The sequence below is a fragment of the Salvelinus alpinus genome, chromosome 17 (genome assembly GCF_045679555.1).
Source record: "Salvelinus alpinus chromosome 17, SLU_Salpinus.1, whole genome shotgun sequence".
NCBI lineage: Eukaryota > Metazoa > Chordata > Actinopteri > Salmoniformes > Salmonidae > Salvelinus > Salvelinus alpinus.
This window is the reverse complement of record NC_092102.1, coordinates 26,679,614-26,692,448: the sequence shown is the minus strand read 5'-3', so window position 1 is coordinate 26,692,448 and position 12,835 is coordinate 26,679,614. Positions and strand designations below refer to the sequence as shown.

At 41.0% G+C, this 12,835-nt stretch overlaps 1 protein-coding gene and 1 long non-coding RNA gene across 5 annotated transcripts in view; one reads left to right on the top strand and one right to left on the bottom strand.

Annotated features, from left to right (window-relative positions):
* The window catches only part of LOC139542606 (uncharacterized), a 66,714-nt gene that overhangs the window by 17,996 nt on the left and 35,883 nt on the right, over nucleotides 1–12,835 (bottom strand). The gene's annotated exons all lie outside the window — the stretch shown is intronic.
* The window catches only part of LOC139542605 (E3 ubiquitin-protein ligase MIB2-like), a 77,184-nt gene continuing 67,446 nt past the window's right edge, over nucleotides 3,098–12,835 (top strand). For 2 of the 4 annotated variants that reach the window (XM_071348241.1, XM_071348240.1), the window contains exon 1: nucleotides 10,946–11,089. In XM_071348241.1, coding sequence (XP_071204342.1) covers nucleotides 11,023–11,089 — 67 coding nt within the window. In that variant the 5' untranslated portion in view covers nucleotides 10,946–11,022. Of the gene's footprint in view, nucleotides 3,283–9,493; nucleotides 10,134–10,945; nucleotides 11,090–12,835 lie in introns of those variants that run through there. The other 2 variants (XM_071348242.1, XM_071348243.1) reach the window with 2 other exon arrangements.

The following is a 12,835-nucleotide window of genomic DNA, read 5'->3' as shown; positions in this document are numbered from 1 at the left end:
AAGCCCCAGAGTCTGCAACACCACTAAGCAAGGGGGACCATGAAGACCAAGGAGCTCTCAAAACAGGTCAGGGATAAAGTTGTGGAGAAGTACAGATCAGGGTTGGGTTATAAAAAAATATCTGAAACGTTGAACATCCCACTGAGCACCATTAAATCCATTATTAAAGAATGGAAATGATATGGCACCACAACAAACCTGCCAAAAGAGGGCCGCCCACCAAAACTCACTGTCCAGGCAAGGAGGGCATTAATCAGAGAAGCAACAAAGATAACCCTGAAGGAGTTGCAAAGCTCCATTGCTGAGATTGGAGTATCTGTCCATAGGACCACTTTAAGCCGTACACTTTACGGAAGAGTGGCCAGAAAAAAAGCCATTGCTTAAAGAAAAAAATAAGCAAATACATTTAGTGTTCTCCAAAGGGTGGGAGACTCCCCAAACATATGAAAGAAGGTACTCTGGTCAGATGAGACTAAAATTTAGTTTTTGGGCCATCAAGGAAAACGCTATGTCTGGGGCAAACCCAACACCTCTCATCACCCCGAGCCTACCATTGCCATGCTTCACTGTGGAGGAGGCAGCATCATGTTGTGGGGGTGTTTTTCATCGGCAGGGACTGGGAAACTGGTCAGAATTGAAGGAATGATGGATGGTGCTAAATACAGAGAAATTCTTGAGGGAAAGCTATTTACGTCTTCCAGAGACTTGAGACTGGGACGGAGGTTCACCTTCCAGCAGGACAATGACCCTAAGCATACTGCTAAAGCAACACTCAAGCGGTTTAAGGGGAAACAGTTTAAAAGTCTTGGAATGGCCTAGTCAAAGTCCAGACCTCAATCCAATTGAGAATCTGTGGTATGACTTAAAGATTGCTGTACACCAGCGGAACCCATCCAACTTGAAGGAGCTGGAGCAGTTTTGCCTTGAAGAATGGGCAAAATCCAAGTGGCTAGATGTGCCCAGCTTATAGAGCCATACCCCAAGAGACTTGCAGGTGTAGTTGCTGCAAGAGGTGCCTCTACAAAGTATTGACTTTGGGGGGGTGAATAGTTATGCACGCTCAAGTTTTCTGTTTTTTTTGTCTTATTTCTTGTTTGTTTCACAATGAAAAATATTTTGCATCTTCAAAGTGGTAGGCATGTTGTGTAAATCAACATACCCCCACAAAAAATCTATTTTAATTCCAGGTTGTAAGGCAACAAAATATGAAAAATACCAAGGGGGTGAATACTTTTGCAAGCCACTGTAAATAAAATAATGTACTTTTTACTCCATACATTTTCCCTGACACCCAAAAGTACTCGTTACATTTCGAATGCTTAGCAGGACAGGAAAATGGTCCAATTCACACATCAAGAGAACATCCCTGGTCATCCCTACTGCCTCTTATCTGGCAGACTCACTAAACACAAATGCTTCATTTGTAAATTATGTCTGAGTGTTTGAGTGCCCCTGGCTATCCGTAAATAAATAAAAACTAGAAAATTGTGATCGTCTGGTTTGCTTAATATAAGTAATGTAAAATTATACTTTTACTTTTGATACTTAAGTATATTTTAGCAATTACATGTACTTTTGATACGTAAGTATTTAAAACCGAATACTTTGACTTTTACTAAATTAGTATTTTATTGGGTGACTCACTTTTACTTGAGTCATTTTTTACTAAGGTATTTTTACTTTTACTCAAGTATGACAATGATGTACCTTTTCCACCACTGAGTGATACCATGCAAAGCAACTGATTTCTGTCCCTCACGCTTTCTCTCTTCTCTGTCTGCTCCACACAGACCTGACAGTAAGTGAGCACACAATGGATTTTGGCCATTGTATTGGATTACCACGTTTTCTGTGCTAAACTATGTAGAATATTGGTCTGTTTGAAACTTCAACTCCCTACTACATCGCACGGTTTGGGGTTGATCTGATTTATCTTTACAGAAACTGAGCATCAAGCTCACAGAAAAAAACCTACGAAATGGAATTCAAATAATTTCACCAATGTAGGTCAATTAGTTATTTAAAACCCCAAAAATAACAGACATTTCGGTTAATCATTCAGCACTAATGTTGAAACAATTTGACTGCAGAATTTATTACCCAGAATTGAATCAATGATGCTGTCGGTCTGATCAAGGAGTCAATCTGCTAGTTACGTTACTGGAATAGGTGACAAACTATGTCCTCTGAGCAGGCTATTGTTATTTAATGTTTACAGGAAACATAAATACATGTAATACATGAATAGATACATTTTATGCAGGGGTTAGCCACCCAGCTATTTCTGTGCATGAGAAAACAAGAAGTGACGCACTGTATTTCCTTTACAATTCATTTCACGGGCACAGATAGAACAATAAGCCAGATGTTTCACCGGATGTGTAAATCTGAAGCATCCAGTTGGCTTTTTCACCCACCACCAAATATGGTGATGAGAGGAAGCCCAGTGGCTGGCGGTGGGAGAAGATGGAGCACAAATATAGAAAACCCGGTGCCAAGTGACAATTGAAAATATTTTGTTTTCCACTGAGACAGCTTTTAAACAAATTAAAACAGAACTGAAAAGGAGAAGAACAATCTAAACGAAACGTGTCCATATTTAGTCCATTGAATATTTAAATAAATATATTTTTTAAGAAAAAAAAATCATAAATGCAACAAAACAAGAGAATGCAAACACATGTATGTATCTCTTGAAAGCGAAAAGTATCAGTGAGCTCTGGTTTTAAAGCTTTAAAGTTGATCATGTTTTAAAAAACATTTAAAAGGAGACGATTTTGGCCGATGTTCTGCTTATTTTCTCATCTATGAAACATTTGGTCTCAGTACAGTTTTCTGTTCCCCAAACTAGACTCTGTTACGGACAGTGGACTACGTTTAGTAGACATTACCCTTTGCCAAAGTTTTTAAAATTGCTTGTTTTAGAAGGAGTTCAAGGGCAAATTGAGTTAATGCACATGCCCACTTCAGAGTTCCCTAACCAAAATATGCAAATAGATGCAAGAACGCGCCAATAGGATCACGCTAGCTAGTGCCTGGCTCGGCCCACCTCCTTGCTTGTTCTGCCCACTATGGTTCATTTGTCCCCATTGGAAACGACAGGCTGTGGGCTATCTTGGGTTAGTTATAAGAAATCTTTGGTATGGGCGTGTGGCTGACTGGCTAGGTTGCTACTTGCTAGTTAGCCAATCAACTTCCGTTCTGAGCACAGCAGACGTCAACCATGACCATAGACACCCATATGGAGTTACACGTTAACACCGATTAAATATTTGAAGTCGGGTAAGGAAAGCACGAGAAAACAATGTTTTCGAACTAGTAGCTTAGCTAAAATGTTAGCTAGAAGTTTTTAGAGTTAGCTAGCTAAATGTGTGCTAGCTAGCTAACGTTAGCTTATCAGGACTACCAGCTGTACCTAACGTAATGCATATCAGGGGTGTAAATGATCCATTAAGGCGATTCTGTTGCAAAACGTTTCGTCTGTTCGTAAACGTTTTGCAACAGAAACCGTTTACTCCAAACGGAAAACGTTTCAATTGGATAAATGCAGGTAGGTCCCTCCCCGTTTCGTTCAGGTTGGTTCTGTTTGGATCTTAAACGGTAAACATTTTCACGACGTAATCAATAAACCTCAGTCCATGCATGGCAGCTGTTGTCGCCTAATGTCATTATGGCCATTGAAAAGGATAGAATTCCGGAAATTTTAAGCAGCTATGTGGATTGCACTTGAATGTATATCCACTTACTTTCACACATTTAAAACCCACGTAGATTTAACGTTACACCTATACCTCCTGAAATTCAGGAGTAGCCAAAGTGTTTACATTGTGTGTCAGTCAAGTAGTTTATGTTTATTTGGTGCCACATTCATTACATTTTTTGTAGGCTGATTGGCTAAACTAGCAACATTAGACCTGCTGCCAAAGAATAGCCTCAAAGCCTCAATATGGTTGTATTGCATAAATGAAGTCGGCTACATAATAAGTAGGCCTATGCCTTTAGTTAGCCCAAAGCCTTTATCAGGAGTGGCAGGTAGCCTCATGGTTAGAGCTTTGGACAAGTAACTGAAAGGTTGGAAGATCGAATCCCCAAGCTGACAAGGTAAAAATCTGTCGTTCTTCCCCTGAACAAGGCAGTTAACCCACTGTTCCTAGGCCGCCATTGAAAATAAGAATTTGTTCTTAACTGACTTGCCTAGTCAAATAAAGGTTAAAAAAAATATACATGAAAATCTCTGTTTAGCCTAACGTCGCACCATAAGGACAATTACCTTACACACTATGTTTGGTTTCAATAGCAGGTGTGAGCCTGCTTCTTCACTGGTATCAGAAGTGTGATAACTGTTAAAGATAAACTCCAGATTTTGATGATAACATTTCCTCATTGCTGCCCAATGCCCCTGATTTGCAATGACCCCTCTCTGGGGTGACCCATTGATTTGCATACTCCTCAGCCAGAATAAATATTTGCTCAGTCCACTGCAAAGATGCAGGTGATACACCCCCCATTGCCACCACTGCTGAAAAAAATCATAGGGAAAAACGATGTCTAGTCTTGCTAAATGTATGTTTTATTGTGAAACGTTGCAAAAAATGTGATACAAATACAGATATTTGCACACTCCTCAGGCAGAAGAAATACTTGCTAAGTGCCGCTCGTCCATATATTTATATATTCTTAATTCCGTTACTTAGATTTGTGTTTTGGTATAATTTGTGAAATTGTTAGATATTACTTGTTAGATATTACTGCACTGTTAGAGCTAGAAAAAAAACACAAGCATTTCGCTACATCCGCAATAACATCTGCTAAACACGTGTATGTGACCAATAAGATTTAATTTTGAGTAGACTATTCTAGCCTTGAGGTGTGGTGGTTCAGGTGCTGTTATTAGCACACATTCTCTCTAAACAGAGGTCTTAGAATCAATAGTTTTTGAGTGGTGTTTGACTGGACTGCGTTGCTGTTTCTGTCTAGTTTGTCACCATTGTTTGATATTAGCTTGGCTAATAGCTTGGCTATTTTGGGAAAATTAGGTTATCATTGTCTATCCTACCATACAGGATATGTGATCATTTGCTCTGTATTACTCAAAAATTAATCCTATGTGCCCCTATGCTTGAGCTATGCCTCATGGGTTTGTTTGAGTGTTCCTTCTTGTCTAGTATACATTTAAGCTGTTTTTTCATTTATTGACATTGATCAGACATCTCTGATTGTTGATTGTTGAAAAATCACAGGCATTATGCCTTTCCAGTTTATGTGTATTGCCTAGATGCTGCTGCTGAATGTTGTCTGAAACTTGGAAGTGCAGAATATGACTTGTGGTCTTTCTATAAACTAGGGTACCAGTGAGGATTTCCTACACTGGACAACTTGTTACAGCTGCTGATATGTCATTTATAATAATCAGATTTTTTTCTCTCATGTTATTACATTAAAAGCTATATTCAATCAAATTCACCAGTTGATTTAAAACCTATGTTTAGCCCTTTCTCATGGTTGGTGTCTTGACGGATTTGTCCAAAATCGTGTGACATTAAACATTACTTTTCTGTCCTAGCATTTATGACAGTGTAAGTTGTCGTTATAACATATATTAAGCATTAATCAGTTAAATTAGACACTGAACTTTAACACTAAGAATCCTGGCTCTAGAGGTTGGACAGTTTTTTTGTATAGAGATCTCAGAAATGAAGTGTAACTACATTTCGTGTCTCCTTATGTGATGGGGTGAAAACAGTTTTCATGGGCACACAAATCCCCCAAAATGCACACTACCAGTCAAAAGTTTGGACACACCTACTCATTCAATGGTTTTTCTTTATTTTTACTATTTTTTACATTGTATAATAATAGTGAGGACATCAAAACTATGAAATAACACATATGGAATCATGTACAGTTGAAGTTGGAAGTTTACATACACCTTAACCAAATACATTTAAACTCAGTTTTTCACAATTCCTGACATTTAATCCTAGTAAAAATTCCCTGTCTTATGTCAGTTAGGATCACACCTTTTTTTTAAGAATGTGAAATATCAGAATAATAGTAGAGAGAATGATTTATTTCAGCTTTTATTTCTTTCATCACATTCCCAGTGGGTCAGAAGTTTACATACGCTCAATTAGTATTTGGTAGCATTGCCTTTCAATTGTTTAACTTGGGTCAAACATTTCAGGTAGCCTTCCATAAGCTTCACACAATAAGTTGGGTGAAATTTGGCCCATTCCTTCTGACAGAGCTGGTGTAACTTAGTCAGGTTTGTAGGCCTCCTTGCTCGCCTACGCTTTTTCAGTTCTGCCCACACATTTTCTATAGGATGAGGTCAGTGCTTTGTGATGACCACTCCAATACCTTGACTTTGTTGTCCTTAAGCCATTTTGCCACAACTTTGGAAGCATGCTTGGGGTCATTGTCCATTTGGAAGACCCATTTGTGACCAAGCTTTAACTTCCTGACTGATGTCTTGAGATGTTACTTCAATATATCCACATAATTTTCCCTTCTCATGATGCCATCTATTTTATGAAGTGCACCAGTCCCTCCTGCAGCAAAGCACCCCGACAACATTATGCTGCCACCCCCGTGCTTCACGGTTGGGATGGTGTTCTTCGGGTTGGAAGCCTCCCCCTTTTTCCTCTAAACATAACGATGGTCATTATGGCCAAACAGTTCTATTTTTGTTTCATCAGACCAGAGGACATTTCTCCAAAAAGTACGATCTTTGTCCCCATGTCCAGTTGCACACCGTAGTCTGGCTTTTTTATGGCGGTTTTGGAGCAGTGGCTTCTTTCTTGCTGAGCGGCCTTTCAGGTTATGTCGATATAGGACTCATTTTTACTGTGGATATAGATACTTTTGTACCGGTTTCCTCCAGCATCTTCACAATGTCCTTTGGTGCTGTTCTGGGATTGATTTGCACTTTTCGCACCAAAGTACGTTAATCTCTAGGAAACAGAACGCGTCTCCTTCCTGAGCGGTATGACAGCTGCGTGGTCCCATGGTGTTTATATTTGCGTACTATTGTTTGTTCAGATGAACGTGGTACCTTCAGGCGTTTGGAAATTGCTCCCAAGGATGACTTGTGGAGGTCTACAATTGTTTTTCTGAAGTCTTGGCTGATTTCTTTAGATTTTCCCATGATGTCAAGCAAAGAGGCGCTGAGTTTGAAGGTAGGCCTTGAAATACATCCACAGGTACACGTCCAATTGACTCAAATTATGTCAATTAGCCTATCAGAAGCTTCTAAAGCCATGACAATATTTTCTGGAATTTTACAAGCTGTTAGGCACAGTCAACTTAGTGTATGTGAACTTCTGACCCACTGGAATTGTTATGCAGTGAAATTATCTGTCTGTAAGCAATTGTTGGAAAATGACTTGTGTCATGCACAAAGTAGGTGTCCTAACCGACTTGCCAAAACTATAGTTTGTTAACAGGAAATTTGTGGAGTGGTTGAAAAACGAGTTTTAATGACTCCAACCTAAGTGTATGTATACTTACGACTTCAACTGTACATTCATGCATACAAACATACATACATACATACGTACATACGTACATACATACAGTGCCTTCAGAAACTATTCATACCCCTTTGACTTGTTCCACATTTTGATGTTACAGCCTGAATTCAAAATGAATTTAAAAAATAATAATATCTCACCAATCTCCACACAATACCCCATAATGACAAAGTGAAAACAGGTTTTTAGAAATGTTTGCAAATGTATTCCAAATGAAATATATATATCTCGTTTATATAACTATTAACACCATTTAGTCAATATTTTGTAGAATCACCTTTGGCAGTTATTGCAGCTGTGAGTCTTCCTGGGTAAGTCTCTAAGAGCTTTCCACACCTGGATTGTGCAACATTTTGCCCATTATTCTTGAAAAAATTATTCAAGTTCTGTCAAATGATCCCTTATTGATGTCACTTGTTAAATCCACTTCAATCAGTGTAGATTAAGGGGAGGGAACCGGTTAAAGAAGTATTTTTAAGCCTGGGGACAATTTAGACATGGATTGTGTATATGTGCCATTCAGAGGGTGACTGGGCAAGACAAAAGATCTCAGTGCCTTTGATCGGGGTATGGTAGTAGGTGGCAGGCGCACCGGTTTGAGTGTGCCAAGAACTGCAACATTGCTGGGTTTTTCACACTCAGTAGTTTCCTGTGTGTATCAAGAATAGTCCACCACCGAAAGGACATCCAGCCAACTTGAAAAAATCTGCGGGAAGCATTGGCGTCAATATGGGCCAGCATCCCTGTGGAACACTTTCAACACCTTATAGAGTTGAGGCTGTTCTGAGGGAAAAGGTATATTTTGATCTCTTTTTTGTTTTCTGTGTGAAAAACACAGAATTCTGCATTAACGAGACCCCTGGGGTGTGTCTGTTTGAAGGGACCAGTATCGGGAGGTATCCGGCTAGTAACAGTGACTAAGGTTCAGGGCAGGGCACTGGGCGGAGGCCGGCTAGTGGTGACTATTTAACACTCTGATGGCCTGGAGATAAACAGCTTCAATCAGTCTCTCGGTCCCAGCTTTGAAGCACCTTTACTGTCTCCTTCTAGATGGTAGCGGGGTGGCTGGGGTCCTTGATTATCTTCTTTGCCTTCATGTGACACAGGAGACTGTTTTAAGTTCTGGAGGGCAGGCAGTGTGCCCTCATGCATTCAGCTGACCGCACCACCCTCTGGAGAGCCCTGCGGTTTGCGGAAGGTTCAATTGCCATACCAAGCGGTGATACAGCCAGACAGGATGCTCTCAATGGTGCATCTGTAGAAGTTTGTGATGGTCTTAGGGGCCAAGCCAAATTTCTTCAGTCTCCTGAATTTGAAGAGGCACTGTTGCGCCTTCTTCACCGCACTGTCTGTGTGAAGGGACCATTTCAGGTCGTCAGTGATGTGCACGCTGAGGAACTTGAAGCTTTTGACCCTCTCCACTGCGGCCCCGTCGATCTCAATCTGCTGTGTGGCGCACCACAACCCCCCGTTCCTCCTTTTCATTGGCTAGTTGGCAGTAGGAATGTCAGCTGCATATTAGGTAGCTTGTTCATGAGCCAGTGACTGTTAGTAGAATGGCTGGCTGCAAAATGCACTGTCCTGTCCGGTCCATGCCCATTACTGTATTACTGTGCTGTTCAAGGCTGTGAGAACACACACTATCCCCATTTCTCTTCCACTTCCCTTGCTATACCTCAACACACACGCACACACACAAACACACTCAGGTCTACACACAGTCCGAAAATTGGAACCAATGCCAGGTGCTCATTCTTCAAGTCCCCATCCATCCTGCCCCTTTTCTAACACAGAAAAGCGCAGCCTTTCTCCAAACACACTTCCCCTCCCTTCCCCCTGCTCTCGCTGCCCCTCCCCCTCATCTCGGTTCTCTGGCCGTCTGTTCACTGGCAGCAGAAAGAGCGAGAGAGGTGTCCCTGGGTATGGAAAGGAAGCTGTGCAGCGCAGTGTGTAAAATACGCACACAGGCATAGTGTGTTGATGAGGGAGACAACGCATACCCGTGTGTGTCACCGGTGTTCGACAGTAACAACGGATTTAGCAGCTGAAGAGAATCCCATCCGCCTGTTTGTGAGAGTGGGTGTGTACGTGTGCATGCATGCACGCCAACCCGAATGGCCTGCCTGGGCAGCCAATTTCCTCACTGCCCTCCTCCTCTGATAATCCCTGCTGACACTCCACACAAAGGACTGAACGCTGGCCGCATCCTCCAGAAAGACCCTCTTCACTCTGCTTCTCTGCCTGTCTCGTTCCGATTACCCACACCCAGGCTGGCTACAGGGAGGATGCTGCTGCCGTAACGCTGTATGCCTGCTGCTACATCACCTCTTGTTACTTGGCTGCTACCTCCTCCTTCACCTTCTCCTCTGCTGGTCCATTCTGCTGGTCCAGTCCCCCTCCACCACAGCACAGCGCTCTAGCCCCAGGATCCTCCCCCCCTCTCAATTCCTCTCACTGGAGGTGTTCCTAGGCTGCTGGTGGAACCGCTGCATGGTCTCTTTCTTCTCACCATCTTGCGCTGATCTGAGGAGGCCTCCTCTCCTCCTCCCCCGTTTTTTTTTTGTCTATCGCTGACTGTGCCGCACGCGTCTATTCCAACAGGTAAACCTACGAACCGCGCCACAAATTTGTAGCCGTGACACAATATTTCACAAAATTGGCGCTAGTTTCAGGGCGATATGAGAATGATATTTGGAAATTCTGACAGTAATGTTGTGCCTTATCACATTTCTGGTAATGCAGTGCATGTATTGCTTTTAATGTTGCTATAGCTATTTAATTGTTTCGGTTTGAAGGATCACTCAAATTAGGGGAGTGTCTTTTGAAAACATAGCTGTATCCTGGAAACGTTTGTGTATTTTTTACTCTGAAATGGAGCATGGTGACCATCTTATTTGATTTTTTTTCTTTATTGATAAATAGGACAGGACTGTCTGTCTCTTTTCCAGTAGGGCACAATGAAAGGTGAACCAGTGAAATATTTTTATATTATATATTATTAATAATAATATTTTATTGATTGAGATAGCAAATCTCTGAAAACTGTTTAGAAATTTTGAGTTAGACAAATTTCTCACGTGAAAGGTATGCTATTTGATCATACATGTGCCCAGCTATGAGAATAATTTTACACGTGTAATTTAATTCCCTCAAAATGTGGGTTGATCTAAGGGCCTACTCTAAATATTCAAAGCTATCATCAGTAGGTCTACTTCTGTAACTCATCAGTGATATGAATGCAGTTAGTGATACAGGACTACCACGGGGCTATTGCTACAACCCTTTGACAGACTTTCTTTACCTTGTTTTTTGTCACAGATAGTGAGTCCAGCATGTTCCGTTCCAAAAACAAAGAGCAAACTTCACCCCAAAGCAAATACTGTAGGACAGAAACTGCTTGAACATGTTTATTCCTCTGATAGCAGGATGACTGGTCCATAGTGCTAAGACAGTCACATTGACAAGGCAGTGACACAGCACAAAGCTGCTCATGGTGTCCTGCGACTCTGGAATAGAGCTCTTTGAGATGTTCAGGAGTGGGATGAAGATCATGGGGAGTGAGTTTATTGATAATGTTGCATTATTTGGAGCTTATATAATACAGAAATAGAACACTCAGTAGGATTGGGTACTGTTCAGGCTTCTGTTCAGATATTGTGTTTAGGATTGTTATGTGGTTTGTGATAATGGTTCAGAGGCTCTGGGATGCGACAATTGCTTCTTTCTCAGTCACAGGGTGTCCAGTGAGAGTACATAGAGTTTTTGCCACATTCTGGCAATTTTCAATATGACTTAGGTCTAATTACACACCAAATTGTAAAAAAAAAATATATATATATATATTTATAATATATATATATATGAGGAACACTGCTTTACTCCAGTTGGAATATACTGATACAATGTAAACAGTCAATAATTACATTGTACAGCAAGCTACATCAAATCAAAACCAGGGAAGTCACGAGCCTGAAATGGAAAACGGCAAATTAAGTTGGTCCAGTGTTTTAGCCAGGGTGAGCTAGGTGATGCAATCTTGCCAGATGTTTTAACAATGTGGATTGTTTATCCAGTATCCATATTAATTTTCAGAAAACCCTGCGGCACCAGATGTTTCTGACATGCGTCAGTTCCATCAAGATTCCACCAAGTACCTAGCCTAATTCTAGCAATACACACAGCCTATATACAAAGGCCTACCTACTTCAAAAATGTGTGTATGCCTAGCCCTAGCATAGGTCTATATGATTAAATCAATTATTATCCAGATAGAATGTAAATAAACCACATTATTACAGCGGTCTAGATGTAGATGGGCATCAGATGTTAGTGTGATAGAATATGATAACATGGCCGTGTGGGCACTCAATCCTACCTTTACCAGTGCTTCACATTATCACACTGTTGAAATTTAGTCAAGTCAATCAAATGTTCACAGTAAGGTATTGGACAGATATAGCATTTTTCTTCCGATATTTGTTGTTATAGACGGGCAAAGAATCAGAAAAATGTCATTTAGGCTTGGGTAACTTTGAATATTTCGCTATTGATAAATCTGTGTCAACTTGCATTCAGCCCATGCACCTTGCCTCATATATAATGCTTAGAATTGTGGGGAAGGGCCACTCCCTTTGAAATTAGTGATTTCATTAGTAATGTTTATGATTAATCCACCTATACAGGGTTGGAGACTAGGGTAGGGTATGTGTCTTGTGCACTGTTATCAGAAAATGCCCTTTAATTTACACTCTTATTATGCACCTAGAGAGTATTACCTTGGAGGTATGCTATTTCTGTCTCTGTCCGAGCGTCTGTGTGTACGCGTGTGTCTGTGTGTGTGTGTTGGTGACGTCAGCTTCACAAGGCTAACATCCCGGAGACGCCTCTTCACGTTTGATGTTGAGACTGGTGTTTTGCGGGTACTATTTAATGAAGCCGCCAGTTGAGAACTTGTGAGGCGTCTGTTTCTCAAACTAGACACTCTAATGTACTTGTCCTCTTGCTCATTTATGCACCGGGGCCTTTAACATTTCTATTCTGGTTAGACACCGTTTGTGCTCTTCTGTGAAGGGAGTAGTACACAGTGTTGTACGAGATCTTCAGTTTCTTGGCAATTTCTCGCATGGAATAGCCTTCATTTCTCAGAACAAGAATAGACTGACAAGTTTCAGAAGAAAGTTCTTTGTTTCTGGCCATTTTGAACCTGTAATCGAACCCACAAATGCTGATGCTCCAGATACTCAACTAGTCTAAAGAAGGCCAGTTTTATTTCTTCTTTAATCAGAACAACAGTTTTCAGCTGT